Source organism: Rattus norvegicus, chromosome 1, assembly GCF_036323735.1.
Source record: "Rattus norvegicus strain BN/NHsdMcwi chromosome 1, GRCr8, whole genome shotgun sequence".
Classification (NCBI taxonomy): Eukaryota; Metazoa; Chordata; class Mammalia; order Rodentia; family Muridae; genus Rattus; species Rattus norvegicus.
Window position 1 is genome coordinate 215,754,411 of NC_086019.1, and position 17,053 is coordinate 215,771,463.

General features: G+C 41.6%; 1 protein-coding gene across 1 annotated transcript; it reads left to right on the top strand.

Moving 5' to 3' along the window:
- Window positions 1-952: 952 nt before the first annotated feature.
- Window positions 953-3,828, top strand: Scgb1d4 (secretoglobin family 1D member 4). Its single transcript, NM_207593.2, has 3 exons — window positions 953-1,037; window positions 2,672-2,874; window positions 3,680-3,828. Exons 1-3 carry the CDS (start codon window positions 986-988, stop codon window positions 3,761-3,763), a joined length of 339 nt encoding a protein of 112 aa, NP_997476.2. The 5' UTR covers window positions 953-985; the 3' UTR covers window positions 3,764-3,828.
- The last annotated feature ends 13,225 nt before the right edge of the window (window positions 3,829-17,053 follow it).

Sequence of the window (17,053 nt, forward strand, 5' to 3'; positions counted from 1 at the left end):
TCACATGCTCTGTCCAGAGAGCTAGAGTCTGGAAATAAATAAACTGTGGGTCAACAGTGATGGTGGTCTTTCTTCCAGGCTTCTGACACAGCCTTCAGATACTGACACATGAATAGAATTGACCACTTGGAATGCCATAGAAAAATGAACAGTAGGTGACATCTTAAGGGAAGTCTTTCTCAGTGCTGTACACATTTTCATGATAAAATCATCCAAAAATTCTCTAAAAGATTGATGAGAGATAGAATATAGTGCAGTGATAAAATGCCTGCCCCAGCACCAAATACATACATAAACCTGGCAGAGATGTCAGGCAATAGTCTTGTCATGATAACTCCAAGGCTGGTGGCCCTTGCAGTGACTAATAAATTTTATTTTAAGATGAATAAATAGGACAGGCAAGATGAGTCCATACAGAAAGGTATTTGTGGCCAGGTCCAATCATCTGAGCTCAATACCTGAGGTTCAGACCTTAGAAGGAAAGAACTGACTCAATTGTTCTCTGACCCATACTTGTACTTTGCAGAATACACATATACAGGAAGGAAGGAAGGAAGGAAGGAAGGAAGGAAGGAAGGAAGGAAGGAAGAAGGGCAGTATATTTAATGTCAAAACATCTAATTGCCATAAGATCCATTTTATACCATTTGAAATTTTTGCTTCTGTTTTAAAATCTACTGAGAAAAAGAGGCAGAAATTAGTCATACATGGGAATGAACTAAACCATTAAGTTACAAAGAAAACATAATTTGATCTATGTTAACTGAATATTTCCTCAATTTCTGCTTTTTTTCAATGTCATGTTGATGGAATTTATCAATAATGTCTCTTCTAAAAATTGTGTCTGCTGTTGTCATGTTAATAGTTACAAGCTTTGTGAGCTTGCCTGAGGCAAGACCAGTAAGCCTCACCATGTATAAATATCCCTGGTCCCCACAGTCTCTGGGAGAGTCCATTTGCTCAGTCTAAAAGCAAACTGAGCACCATGAGGCTGAGCCTGTGTCTTCTGACCATTCTGGTTGTTTGTTGCTATGAAGGTGAGTATTATTTAGGATTGATCCAGCCACAGCTCCTGGTAAGTTTGCCCCTTTGAACAGGTGGTAAGTTTCTGTGCCATGAAGTCGGGGTCAGGAAAAGACTATTATTCTAAAAATTCCCCCCCAACCTCTTTTATTAGCTCCCAAAAGAACAAAAACTCCAGATACTTTCTCTTGCTGAGGAAGCTTTGATGAGGCAGAGTGTCTGGAAAGAACCAAAAAGGACATTAGAAACTAAGTTCAAAAAAGGAATCTATTTGTTGTACTACTTTTCACTTTCTTGTATTGGAAAGTAACCCGAAAGAGTTCTCCATTCCTGATAGTCAATGTTCTCTGAATCTGTGAATAATCAATTTTCAAACCTCTCAACTTGACTCTAAGAATAAGCAAGCCTGTGTAGTCTGATCAGTTTCTTGGGGTTCTACCAATACTGTTAATAGGAACAGTGTGGTCATTATCAATAAGATATTGGTTTTTTCTTAAATTAATAAATTTTCACAATCTATTGCATCCTACATACTCTGTGCCTTAAAAATTAACTGAGTCTCATGGGCGATTACCCCCTGTTTCTTCTCCGCATCTCCTCCTGCCTAACCAGCTACCCCTCGTCCTATAGCCTACAGTATTTTCCTACAATATTTTCTGATGGAATCTGTTTAAGGCTCATATCAGTCACTGTTCAGGCACGTCCTAGGTATAGTATCTACATGTCCTTGGGAAAACTGACTCTGGTGGCACATACCTCTGCTCCAAGTTAAATGAGGTTAAATATAAGGCGCTTGGGTCTAAGTCCAGTGCAGGCCACCGCCGGAGATTTTTTTAAGAGCCTTGAAGGGAACGTGGAAACTAGATTAGAAAAACACAGTTTCTTCAGTTCTTATGTGGACAGTCAACATACATCTTTACAATCCATAAGATGGATGCCAATTTGCCCTTGTCAACCTCCCTAGAAGTGAACCTGAGCGTCACTGTGCAAATGCACCTGGGTATGATCCAAAACTGATCAACTCTTTACCTTGAACTGTACCTGTTGCCATGACCTAATCTGTCAATTTCAAATTGTCACCTCTCTACACAAAAGAATCTGCTCACTTTTTACTTTTCCTATCTCTTATAAAATTCTGATGTTCATGTCAAGTTGGACAACACAACAATTACTATTTTCAGTTGTACAAGACTCATAAAAATGCTAGTGGATATGAAGTTAAACCTGAAACTTTTAATGCTAAGAAAGAAAATTTCAGGAAACCATAGAAGATTGGGGAGTCATTGGTGTGGACTAAAATAAAAAACAGAGGGAGCCAACAATAATGTTCCTTCAGTCCCTTGCTGTGTGATCTTCAGGATTTCATACAGGAACAGGCAAGGGGCCCAATACCCTCCATATTCTGTCCAGTCTTCAGTCTCAAGTCAGAGAAATTCATACAAAAACATAATTAAAAATAAAAAGTAGCCATGGGACCTGGGAAGCAGAGAAAGGTGAATTTCCACGTGTTTGACTCTCAAAGTTAGAATGGTCTACAAAGTGAGTTCCAGGACAGCCAGAACTACACAGAGAAACTGTCTAGAAAAACAGGAAAGCAAAACAAAACAAAAGTGATTAATGATAGTTTCACTTCGCTCACACTTTCCAGCTAATGGCCAGACCTTGGCTGGCCAGGTCTGCCAAGCTCTTCAGGATGTAACTATAACCTTCTTACTAAACCCTGAGGAAGAACTGAAGAGGGAACTTGAGGAATTTGATGCACCTCCAGAGGCTGTTGAAGCAAACCTAAAAGTGAAGCGATGTATAAATAAGATAATGTATGGAGACAGACTTTCAATGGGAACTTCATTGGTATGTTCATATTGCTTTACACACTCAGAAGGCCACAATCGAGGTTGATGTGATGGTCTCTTGGGGCCACATGGATGGGGAAGAACTACAGGACATTGGTGATAGGTTGGTTGAGGAATACACTGCTAATCTGAGTTCATTTGTAAACAGTTCCCAGAATAGTTGCCTCATTGTACAGTGTTACCCGAGATACAACACTCTTGTGGCATCCTAACAAGGCCAAAAAGGGTTCTACAAAAGTAGGTTTTATGGTTCACTCTGTTGTCAATCTGCTAGGGACTTTGACGAAGTTTATATCTGCACAATGAATGGATATTATCTCTATTGAATACTATGGGGGATGTTGGTAAATGAAAATCCCACAGATGGGAGGAAGGAACCTGGAAACAACTTCCTTAAGATCAAAATATGGGTAGGATCCATTTCTCTGCCAAATTTGCTCACACTGCCAGGAACCTGAGGACCTCCTGTTTGCAATACTTCATACCCACTTCAGCCCTGGATCTACCCTGGTTAACCCATTAGAAGGAAAGTAGAGGCCACAATTTTAAATCATCTAAAGAAGTTATGCCTAGGGAACTGTCCCCTCCTAATCCAGAGAAGTAGGGACCTGAGCAATGCTGTGGTCACCTGACACGGAAAGAGCTCTCATTTATATGCATTATTTTATTTTATTCCCTGAGCACACTTTATGTTTTTGTCTTTCTATGGTGCCCTCCATGGACTCTTAATTTGTTACCATTTCTTCTCCAGGAACTGCCTGACTCACCTCACCTTTCTTCTCTTGCCTTCTGTTTATTTGCAGGTATTCATTATGTTGAAATGTGATGTGAAAGTATGGTTACAAATAAACTTTCCAAGAGGTCGTTGGTTCTCAGAAATTAACTGACTTTCACTGCTCAATGTGAAGGTTTCAATATCTTGCACTAATAAATTACTCTCCTTGCATATTAACACCTGTCTGTTACACTAAGTCTTGGGTCTTACATTGGATTAGTTTTAATTTTTAAAAGTGTATTTTCAGTGATGGTAATAAGTTACAGAGGTCATCTCTATCAACGTGACTGTCAAGCCTGAGGTTCAGGCATCAGGAACACTGCCCTACAAGTAAGTTTGCCATTTCTGTGAGACCATAAAGGAAAATGATCAAAGATGATAGCACACATTGGCCTCTTCTGTGGCCACTGTTCTAAACTGACTTACTACCCCAGTACATCATGCCATTCATGGTCTAAGTACTCCACCTGACTACTTCCCATTCAACCTATGGTAGTACTTAGAACAAGCCCCCTATTCTAAAACAAAAGCCCTGATTGTCATAAGCTTCACTGCAATAGGTTCACCATTCTTTCCATCACTTTCATGAAGTGCAGAGCAATTTCTCAAAAATTCAAATATCTTGTGTCCTAATCAAAACTATATATTCATTTATAATTAATGGCTCTTACTATGGCTTTTATGAATATCCACATTTTCTGCCCTAGTAAAGCAATCATGGGTTTGTACCATGTCAGGGCACAGGATAAAATGAAAGAAAAGGAAAAGAGGAGGGGTAGCTATGCCTACTGCCTCCTGTTCTAAATGTGGTCCATATCCTCCAGTCTGATGGGGTGTGGCTTACCCTAAAGGAGAGTATGGACATGCTTCACATGTTCAGGTTACAAATATGTCTGCCGTTTATGGCTGAGCAAGTAAACAAAGAAAAGCAAAACTCTTCCAAAATAGAGATACAACCGCCAGCTACACAAATAGTACATGCATGCATAAATGTTTCAATAAAGCTGCTGTCTCAATCACATTACATCTAATGGGAAAGAAATTGAGGTAGAATGTTTCATGAAAAAGAATGATAAATCTTAAAACCACTGTGTGTAACACAAAACTCAAAACTTAAGGAGACAATTGAAAAATAGAACTAAAATTTTAAAAGCCAGGAAATTTTTCCAGAATTAAAACCATATAAAATTGAAAAGGCCACAGTAACTAACTGTTTTTCTACATCTATAATATCTTGGTGATATTGACAATTTCAATGAAGGAAAGTCTTCTGAAAAAACAAGCAAGACAAAAAACACTAAGTTTTTTCAAAGTAGAGGGAGTAAACATTAAATCTTCAGGGTAATGTGTCAGACAAGAAGTTGCTTCTATGTAACCCTGTGAAGGAGACACAGAAGTGGAAAAAGGAAAAGAAAGAAAAGGGAAGGGAAAGGAAGGGAAGGGAAAGGAAGGGAAGGGAAGGGAAGGAAAGGAAAGGAAAGGAAAGGAAAGGAAAGGAAAGGAAAGGAAAGGAAAGGAAAGGAAAGGAAAGGAAAGGAATTTGCCAAGTGTGGTAGACTATGCCTTTAATCCAAGTACACAGGAGGCAGAGACAGGCAGATCACTGTGGACTCCAGAACACCTTGGTCTACAAAGCAGGTCAAGGCTATCCAGGGCTACATAGTGAGATCCTGTCTCAGAAAGAGGAAGAAACGAGAGAGAGAGAAAGGGCCTCCTTATGAGGAAAGAGAAGGTGTCAGAGATACAAAAGTAACAGTACCCTTGAAACAGTCTATGAGCCTGTTGGGGTGGTGCACTCTGCTAGGATTTGCTGAAGGAGGCAGAGGCAGGAGGATCATGAGTTCAAGACCAGCCTGGGCTACACATTTTTTTAAAAAATTAAAAATAAATAAAACAAAGAAACATGCTATGAAAAAGATGATGGCAACTTGAAGAACAGAAACCAATCACAGGTCACTCCAGCTGCATGGCAACCATGTAGAGAAGTTGAAAGTTGTGATAGTTGAAGGCCCCCACAAGCTCATCCTGCTTAGAGCCCTGCATCAGGACAAGCCCAAATCCTCACAGGTTTAAAGACTGGTTGCAAGTCAACTGGCGGAGAGCACAGGGACTCAGTACCATCTTGAGAGAAAAACCCACCATTTGAAACTGACTTACCGGAGGGGCCTGAGAATGGATAAGTGGATAACATTTAGAGTCTGAATTTAACCTGTCAATTGCAGCATGAGAGATGACCCTGGGAGGCATTTGTGGGGAACTGCAGGGACACACACAAACTGGCTGAAAACTCAAGTCTCCAAGTAAGCTCGGTTTAGGCAGTAAACTGCTCAAGGGAAAGGTTCAGTGCTTGGTATCAGACATCAACTCCTGACAATAGCTCAGGTGATACTTACTAATCACTGAATTTTAAAATTCCTCTTACTTTTTGTCATTTACATATTCACTTAAATAGGCTTCTTTTGATTATTGAGTGTTCCTACATACTTTTAGTTTTCTTTTCTTATTTTAAAATTATTAGTTTTTTTAACTTACTTTACATTCCTACTGCCCCCTTACCAGTCACCCCCTCCCGCAACCTATCCCACTCCCCCTCCCTTTCTCCTCTGAAGAGGTAGGAGCTATCCTAAATATCCTCCAACACTACATCAAGTCTCTATCAGGCTCCCACTAAGGCCAAACAAGGCTGCCTAGTTTTTAGGGAAAAGTTTTTAGGATAGTCCCTGCCCCAGTTGTTTGGGACCCACATGAAGACCAAACTGCACATTAGCTACATATGTGTGGAAGCTTAGGTCCAGCCTGTGTATGGTTGGTGGTTAACTCTCTGAGAGACCCAACAGTCCAGGTTAGTTGACTCTGATGAGTTCCTATCCCCTTCAGGCCTATTCTTGTATAAGAGTCCCCAAGCTCAATCCACTGTTTGGGTGTGAGTGTCTGCATCTGTTTTAGTTAGCTGCTGAGTGAAGCTTCTCAGAGGACAGCCATGCTAAACTCACTGCAAGCATAACCAAGTATCATTAATAGTGTTAGAGTTTGGTATTTATTCATAGGTTGGGTCTCAGGTTGGGTTGATTATTTGTTGACATTTTTCTCAGGCTCTGTACCATTCCCCATCCCTGCATTTCTTGTAGACAGGATAATTTGTGGGTCCAATGTTTTGTGGGAGATTTGGTGTCCCTATCACTCCACTGGGGTTCTTCCCTGGCTACAGGAAATGGCCTCTTCAAGCTCCATCTCTCCAATGCTGTGAGTCACAGCTAAGGACACCACCATTGATTCTTGGGCACCTCCCTTATCCCAGATCTCTGTCTCTTTCTGAAGATGCCCTTTACCTCCACACTTCCATCAATTACAAGTTTCTATTCATTGTCTTAGACATCTAGCCATCCCTCCTGTCCCTCCCCAAACCTGATCCTGTAACCCCCATTATGTTCCCCATCCCCTCCTGCCCTCAGTTCCCTCCCTCCATCTACCTCTTATAACAATTTTATTCCCCTTTCTAGGTGAGATCCAAGTATCCTTGCTTGTGCCATATTTGTTTACCTTCTTTGGGTCTGTGGAGTGTAGCATGGTACCTGTATTTTATGGCTAATATACACTTATCAGCGAGTGCATACAAGGCATATCATTTTAGGACTGGGTTACCTCATTCAGGTATTCTCAAGTTCATTCCATTTGCCTGCAAAATGTTTGATGCCTTGGTTTTTAATAGCTGAATAATATTCCATTCTTTAGATGTACCACATTTTCCTTACCCATTCTTCAGTTGAGGGAATCTAGGTTGTTTCCAATTTCTGGCTATTACAAATAAGGCTGCTACCAACATAGTTGAACAAAATTCTTTGTGAGATGTTGGCACATCTTTGGGGTATAGCTGAGGCTTGAGGTAGAACTATTTCCAGTTTTCTGAGGAACTTCCAAATTCATTTCCAAAATGGTTGTGCAAGGTTGCACTCCCAAAACAATGAAGTAGTGTTCCTCTCGCTCCACATTCTCGCCAGCATGGTCTGTCACTTGGAGGTTTTCTATTGATTCTAAGAGCCATCAGATGGGAGCTCAGGGTCATTTTGATTTGCATTTCCCTGTCTAGAAAGGACTCTGAGCTTTTCTTTAAATGCTTCATCCTCTTCAACTCTGAACCTCACTTTTTTCTTTTCTTTTCTTTTTTCTCTTTTTTTTCTTTTTTTGATATTTTTCATTAGCGTCTCAAATGTTATTCTGTTTCCCAGTTTCCTGGACATAAGCCTCATCCCCTCCCCATCCCCCTCCCCTTCTTCTGTAAAGATGCTCCCCCTCCCCATAACCCTCCCTTCACATGCCACCCTGAAGTTCCCCTAAACTGGCGGGGGCAGGGGGCATCCAGACTTGTCATGACCAAGGGCTTCTCCTTCCATTGGTACACAACAAGGCCATCCTCTACTACATATGCAGCTGGAGCCATGGATCTGTCCATGTGTAGTCTTTGAGTAGTGGTTTAGTCCCTGGGAACTCTGGTTGGTTGGCATTGTTGTTCTTATGGAGTTGCAAGCCCCTTCGGTTCCTTCAATCCTTTCTCTAACTCATCCAAGGGGGACCCCATTCTCACCTGAATGGTTTGCTGCTAGCATTCGCCTCTATTAGACATGCTCTGGCTGAGTCTCTAGGAGACATCCTGTCAGCATGCACTTATTGGCTTCATCAATATTGTCTACTTTTGGTGGATATATATATGGGCTGGATCCCAAGGTGGGGCAGGCTCTAAATGGCCATTCCTTCAGTCTCTGTACTAAACTTTGTCTCCATATCCCCTCGAATAAATATTTTTGTTGCCCCTTTTAGGAAGGATTGAGGCATCTGAACTTTGGCTGTTCCTCTTCTTGAGTTCCATGTGTTCTGTGGATTATATCTTGGGTAATTCGAGCTTTTGGGCTAATAGCCACTTATCAGTGAGTGCATAACATGTATGATTTTTTGTGATTGAGTTACCACACTCAGAATGATATTTTCTAGTTCCATCCATTTGCCTATGAATTTCATGAAGTCATTGTTTTTGATAGCTGATTAGTACTCCATTGTGTAGATGTACCACATTTTCTGTATCAATTCCTCTGTTGAAGGGCATCTGGGTTCTTTCCACTTCTGGCTATTATAAATAAGTGAAACATAGTGAAACATGTATTCTTGCCCAGGAGAGGTAAAGCTGGGTCCTTAGGTAGTACAATATCCAATTTTCTGATGAACCCCCAGACTGATTTCCAGAGTGGTTGTAACACTTTGCAATCCCACCAACAAGGGATGAGTGTTCTTCTTTCTCCACATCCTCGACAGCATCTGTTGTCACCTGAGTTTTTGATCTTAGCCATTCTGACTGGTATGAGGTGGAATCTCAGGGTTGTTTGGATTTGCATTTCCCTGATGACTAAGGATGTAAAACATTTCTTTAGGTACTTCTCAGACATTTAATATTCGTCAGATGAGAATTCTTTGTTTAGTTCTGTACCCCACTTTTAATAGGGATATTTGGCTCTCTGGAGTCTTACTTCTTGAGTTCTTTGTATATTTGGGAAATTAGCCCTCTATTAAATGTAGGGTTGGTAAAGATCTTTTCATAATCTGTTGGTTGACATTTTGCCCTAATGACAGTGTCCTTTGCATTAGAGATGTTTTGAAGTTTTATGAGATCCCATTTGTCGATTCTTGATCTAAGAGCATAAGCCATTGGTGTTCTGTTCAGGAAATTGTCCCCAGTGCTCATGTGTTCCAGGCTCTTACCCACTTTTTCTTCTATTGGGTTGAATGTATCTGGTTTGATGTGGAGGTCCTTGATCCACTTGGACTTAAGCTTTGTACAGGGTGATAAGCATGGATCGATCTGCCTTCTTCTACATGCTGACCTCCAGTTGAACCAGCACCATTTGCTGAAAATGCTATCTTTTTTCCATTGGATGGTTTTGGCTCCTTTGTCAAAAATCAAGTGCCCATAGGTGTGTGGGTTCATTTCTGGGTCTTCAATTCTATTCCACTGGTCTATCTGTCTGTCTCTGTACCAATACCATGCAGTTCTTATCACTATTGCTCTGTAATACTGCTTGAGTTCAGGGATAGTGATTCCCCCAGAAGTACTTTTATTGTTCTCTTAGTGTCTGTATGACATCTGTACAGGATCTTCTGGCTTTCACAGTCTCTGGTGAGATGTCTGTTGTAATTCTGATAGATCTGCCTTTTTATGTTACTTGACCTTTTTCCCTTACTGCTTTTAATACTCTTTTTTTGTTTTGTGCATTTTGTGTTTTGACTATTATGTGACAGGAGGAGTTTCTTTTCTGGTCCAATCTATTTGGAGTTCTGTAGGCTTCTTGTATGTTTATGGGCATCTCTTTCTTTAGGTTAGGGAGGTTTTCTTCTATGATTTTGTTGAAGGTATTTACTGGTCCTTTGAGTTGGGAGTCTTTATTCTCTTCTATGCCTATGATCCTTGGGTTTGATCTTCTCATTGTGTCCTGGATTTCCTGTATGTTTTGGACCAGTAGCTTTTTCTGATTTACATTATCTTTGACCATTGTGTCGATGATTTCTATGGAATCTTCTGCTCCTGAGATTCTCTCTTCTATCTCTTGTATTCTGTTGGCGATGCTTGTATCTACAGCTCCTTGTCTCTTCCTTTGGTTTTCTATATCCAGGGTTGTCTCCCTTTGTGCTTTCTTTATTGCTTATATTTACATTTTTAATCCCTTCACCTGTTTGATTATGTTTTCCTGGAATTCTCTCAGGGATTTTTTGAGTCCTCTCTATAGGCTTCTGCTTATTTATTTGTGTTTTCCTGCATTTCTCTAAGGGAGTTCTTCATGTCTTTCTTGAAGTCCTCCAGCATCATGATCAAATGTGATTTTAAATCTAGATCTTGCTTTTCTGGTGTGTTTGGATATTCAGTGTTTGCTTTGGTGGGAGAATTGGGCTCCGATGATGCCATGTAGTCTTGGTTTCTGTTGCTTGGGTTCCTTCGCTTGCCTCTTGCCATCAGATTGTCTCTGGTGTTACCTTGTTCTGCTATTTCTGATAGTAGTTAGACCCTCCTATAGGCCTGTGTGTGTCAGGAGTGCTGTAGACCTATTTTCCTGTTCTCTTTCAGCCAGTTATGGGAACAGAGTATTCTGCCTTCAGTTGTGTAGTCATTCCTGTTTACTGGTATTCAGGTGTTCCTGTGGGTATGTGTCCTGGCAAGTCACTTGGAGCAGAAAAGTTGGCCTTACCTCTGGTCTCAGGCCTGGAGTCACTTCCTAGAGCCGGGTTTCAGCTCTCTGTGAGGGCAGCAACCAGAAGGTCCTACCCCGCCTTCACCTGGGACCCCGTGCACAGGGAGCCCAGATGGCACCGGGCGTTTTCCTCTAGAGTCAGAAATGTGGGTAGTGAATAGTCTCCTCTGACTTCCTAGGCATGTCTACTCCTCTGAAGGTCTAACTCTCCCTCCCAGGGGATTTGGTGCAGGGAGCTGTTTCACCAGGTCCCTTCAGATCTGGGTGTTGTCTGGACCCCAGTGTTGAGTGCCCCTATCTTCCTGTTCCCAGAGGCCCTATCCTTACCCTTCTTTTGTTCTTTTCTTTCCCCTCCCCATCAAGCCCCTTCCCATCCCCCTCCCTGAAATTCCCCTACACTGTGGGATCCAGCCTTGCTCCTGTGTTTTTGTGACCTGAAGCCTCCAGGTGGGCTGTTTGGAGCAGAAGAGTTGGTCTTACCTCTGCTTTCAGGTGTGTTGGCACTCCTGATGACTAGCTTCTGCTCTTGGTCCAGACAGAAAAAAATGATTTCTTTCTTGAGAGACTTGTATTTATTTTCATACAGATCATTTACTTGTTTGGTTAGAGTTACTCCAAGATATTTAATATGATTTATGGCTACTGTGAAGGGAGTTGTTTCCTTAATTTCTTTTTCAGACTCTTTATCATTTGTATAAAGGAAGGCTAATTAAATATAAATTAATTTTATATATGGCTACTTTGCTGAGGTTGTTAATCAGCTGGAGAAGTTCTCTTGTACAATTTTTGGTATGCCAATTTGTATCCCCTTAATCTCTTGGAATCTCGAATGGTTGAGAAGCACCTAAAGAAATGTTCAAAGTCCTTAGTGATCAGAGAAATGCAAATCAAAGTGATCCTGAGATTCCACCTTAATGCAATCAGAATGGCTAAGATCAAAACCTCAGATGAAAATACTTGTTGGCAAAGAATTCACAGCTGAGGAATGCCGAATGGCTGAGAAACACCTAAAGAAATGTTCAACATCTTTAGTCATAAGGGAAATGCAAATCAAAACAACCCTGAGATTTCACCTCACACCAGTGAGAATGGCTAAGATCAAAAACTCAGGGGACAGCAAATGCTGGCGAGGATGCGGAGAAAGAGGAACACTCCTCCATTGTTGGTGGGATTGCAGACTGGTACAACCATTCTGGAAATCAGTCAGGAGGTTCCTCAGAAAATTGGACATTGAACTGCCTGAGGATCCAGCTATACCTCTCTTGGGCATATACCCAAAAGATGCCCCAACATATAAAAAAGACACGTGCTCCACTATGTTCATCGCAGCCTTATTTATCATAGCCAGAAGCTGGAAAGAACCCAGATGCCCTTCAACAGAGGAATGGATACAGAAAATGTGGTACATCTACACAATGGAATATTACTCAGCTATCAAAAACAATGACTTTATGAAATTCATAGGCAAATGGAGGGAACTGGAAAATATCATCCTGAGTGAGGTAACCCAATCACAGAAAAACACACATGGTATGCACTCATTGATAAGTGGCTATTAGCCCTAATGCTTGAATTACCCTAGATGCCTAGAAAAAATGAAACTCAAGACGGATGATCAAAATGTGAATGCTTCACTCCTTCTTTAAAAGGGGAACAAGAATACTGTTGGCAGGGAATAGAGAGGCAAAGATTAAAACAGACACAGAAGGAACACCCATTCAGAGCCTGCCCCACATGTGGCCCATGCATATACAGTCATCCAATTAGACAAGATGGATGAAGCAAAGAAGTGCAGGCCGACAGGAGCCGGATGTAGATCTCTCCCAAGAGACACAGCCAGAATACAGCAAACACAGAGGCGTATGCCAGCAGCAAACCACTGAACTGAGAATAGGACCCCCGTTGAAGGAATCAGAGAAAGAACTGGAAGAGCTTGAAGGGGCTCGTGACCCCATATGTACAACAATGCCAAGCAACCAGAGCTTCCAGGGACTAAGCCACTACCTAAAGACTATACATGGACTGACCCTGGACTCTGAACTCTGACCTCATAGGTAGCAATGAATATCCTAGTAAGAGCACCAGTGGAAGGGGAAGCCGTTGGTCCTGCTAAGACTGAACCCCCAGTGAACTAGATTGTTGGGGGGAGGGCGGCAAGGGGGGGGAGGATGGGGAGGGGAACACCCATAAAGAAGGGGAGGGGGGAGGGGGATGTTTGCCCAGAAACCGGGAAAGGGAATAACACTCGAAATGTATATAAGAAATACTCAAGTTAATAAAAAAAAAAGTACTTGTTGGCAAGGATGTGGAGTAAGAGGAACACTCCTGCATTGCTGCTGGAATTGCAAACTGGTACAACCACTGTGGAAATCAATTTGGAGGTTCCTCAGAAAATTGGAAATTAATCTATGTGAAGACCAGCTATACCACTCTTGGGAATATACCCAAAAGATGCCCTACCACACCACAGGGGCAGATGTTCCACTATGTTCATAGTGGGCTTATTTGTGATAGCCAGAAACTGGAAACAACCAGATATCCCTCGACAGAGGAATGGATACAGAAAATGTGGTTCATTTACACAATGGAATATTACTCAGCTATTCAGAGCAAGGACATCTTGAGTTCTGTAGGCAAATAGATGAAACTAGAAAATACCCAGAGTGAGGTAACTCAGACCCAAAAGGGCATGCGTGATATGTTCTCACTAATAAGTGGAGATTAGCCTCCCAAAAAAGTACAGAATACCCAAGATACAGTCCACAGAACTCAAAAAACGTCAACAAACTGAAGGAACCAAGTGAGAATGCCTCAGTTCCACTTGGGAGGGAGAAGAAAGCAACCACAAGGGAAGAGGGAGGCAGGGATCTGGGAGTGAAAGATGGGGTGATGAGGAGAGGGGAGCATGATCTGAAACTGGGTGGGGGGAAAGGACTGAAACCCTGAGGGCTAGCAGAAAAAATAGAAACAGGCAACCTTGGGAAGAAGGAGGTTGGGAGGACCCTCCATAATGTACCAGAGGCATGGAGGTGAGAGACTCTCAAGACTCAAAGGGAGGGCGGACCCTAGATGAAATACCCTACAGTGGGGAAAGGAAACTTCTTGAACCCACCTCCAGCAGAAAGACAGGGCATCAAGTGAGGAATGGGGTCAAAACTCTGACCAATGATTGTTCCTTTCTGAAAGAACTGTAGGGATGGAAATGGAGAAGAACCTGAGGAAAAGAAGGTCCAACAATAAGCCCAAAGTAGGATGCAGCTCAAGGGGAGCCCCCAAGACCTGATACCATTACCGAGGCTTTGGAGTGTTCCCAAAAAGCTCTCTGAAAGACCCAACAAGGAACTGATAGTCAGATGCAGATATGTGCACTCAACCAATGAATAGAAGCTGCTGACCCTTCTGGTTGAATTAGGGAAAAGCTGGAGGAAGCTGAGGAGGAGGGTGACCTTGTAAGAAAACCAGCAGTCTCAATTTACCTGGATCCCTGAGATCTCTCAGACCCAGGTTCCTGGACCAGGTATCATACACCAGCTGAGATGAGGCCCCCAACACATACAGCAGAGGACTCCTGGGTCTGGGTTCAGTCAGAAAAAATGCATCTAACCTTCCAGAGACTGGAGGGCCCCAGAGAGTTTAGAGATCTGGTGGGGTGGGCGCCGTGGTTGGGGTGGGGACATTCTTGTGGAGATAAGGGGCAGCTAGGATTTATGGGATCTAGAAAAGTCATAGGGTGGACCAGGAGGGAAATAAAACTGGAGTGGAGAAAGAGAGAGAGAGAGAGAGAGAGAGAGAGAGAGAGAGAGAGAGAGAGAGAATGTGGTATATCTAAACAGTGGGATACTATTCTGATATTACAAACAAAAGCATCATAAATTCTGCTGGTAATTGGAACTGAAAACTTGAGAATATAATCCAGTATGCGCTAACCCAGTCCCAAAAGGACACGCTTGTTATGTACTCACTTATAAGTTGGTATTAGACATAAAATACAGGATGCCCATGCTACACTCCACGAACACAAAGAAGCTAAACATGAATGAAGGCACAAGCAAGGATGCTTGAATCTCACTTAAACAGGGAACAAATTAGTCATAAGTGGCAGATGGAGAGAGTGAACTGGGAGGGAGAGGGAATGAGCAGCAAAATAGGAGATTCAGGATCAGGTGTGGGGAGGAACAGGAGAGATGGCCAGATGATTATGAGAATAAACTGAAACCTGCAAATTACAGGAGTAGGTAAGAGACAGGAGTATCTCCAAAATGATACAGAGATCTGGGATAAAGGAGGCATTCAAGAATTAGTGGAGGTGACCTTAGCTGTGACTCACAGCACTGGGGTACAGAAACCCAGTGAAGCAATAGAGACACTAACCCACCCACAAAACTTTCAACCCAAAATTTACCCTATCTAGAAGAAATGCAAGCACATGAGAATAGAGGACAGACTGAAGGAATAGCCAAACAAAAACTGGACCAACTAGAGACCCATCCCATAGGCAAGTACCTATCCCTCACATAATTAATGATATTCTGTTATGCTTGCAGACGGGAGCCTAGTATGACTGTCATCTGAGAGGATCCAGCCAGCAGCTGACTCAAACAGATGCAGACACCCACAGCCAAACAGTGAATGGAGTTTGGGGACTCTTATAAAAGAATACAAGGACACCTTACAGGTCCAAAGGTATAGAAACTACACAGGAAGACCAACAGAGTCAACCATTGGGGCTCTCAGAGACTGAACTACCAACCAAAGAATATATAGGTTGATGTCTATATGCAGTAAGGGCTGTCAAAAGTTAGGTCAAGGCCCATGATCAGACACTAAAAAGTAAGGCAGAAACAAAGTTTTAATAAGGCAGGAGAGAAAAGGAAAAGGAGAAGAACCAAGATGGAAACAGAGAAAGACAACCCAGATCCATGTGGCCTTAAATGAACATAGGAAGTTATGAATATTTCTTAAGGGATAGATTTCTTTCTTTCCTTCCTTCCTTCTTTTTTTTTTTTTTTTTTTTTTGCTTTCCTTTGAGGCACAAGTTGGTTTATTATTGTCTCAAAAAAACCAGAAATTTAAATAAAAAGTAACAACACTGAATTAGTGGCCTCTGCACAGGACAGTGTAGCACTAGACCCTAACCTAAGGAAAGAGATGCCCATAAACATAAAAGAAGTCTACAGAATTCCAAATAGATTGGGCCAGAAAAGAAATTGTTATTGACACATAATAGTCAAAACAACAAATGCACAAAATAAAGAAAGAATATTAAAAGCAGTAAGGAGAAAAGGTCAAATATTATATATAAAGGCACACCTATCAGAATTAAATCAGACTTCTCACCAGAGATTATTAAAGCCAGAAGATACTGGGCAGATGTCATAAGAGAACACAAATGCCAGCCCAGGCAACTATATCCAACAAAACTCTCAATTAACATAGAGGGAGAAACCAAAATATTCCATGACAAAACCAAATTTACAAAATATATTTTTATAAATCCAGTCCTACAAAGGATAATAGAGAGAAAACTCCAACACAAGGAGAGAAATTACACCCTAGAAAAATCAAGAAAGTAATCTCCTTGCAACAAAGACAAAAGAAGAGAGACACACAAACACCTTTAACAACAAAATAACAAGAAGCAACAATCATTATTCCTTAATATCTCTCAACACCAGTGGACTCAGTTCCCTAATAAAAAGACATAGACTAACAGACTGGATACATAAAGAGAACCGAGCATTTTGCTGTACAAAGGAATCACACCTCAGTGATATGGAACCAGAAACTATCATTCTGAGTGAGGTAACCCAATCACAGAAAAACATATGGTATGCACTCATTGACAAGTAGATATTAGCCCAAATGCTCATATTACCCTAGATGCACAGAATACATGAAACTCAAGAAGGATGACCAAAATGTGAATGCTTCACTCCTTCTTTAAAAGGGGAACAAGAATACCTTTGGCAGGGAATAGGGAAGCAAAGTTTAGAACAGAGGCTAAAGAAACACCCATTCAGAGCTTGCCCCACATGTGGCCCATACATATACAGTCACCAAACAACATAAGATGGATGAAGCAAAGAAGTGAAGGAACCAAATGTAGATCTCTCCTGAGAGACACAGCCAGAATAAGGCAAATACATAGGCGAATGCCAGCAGCAAACAACTAA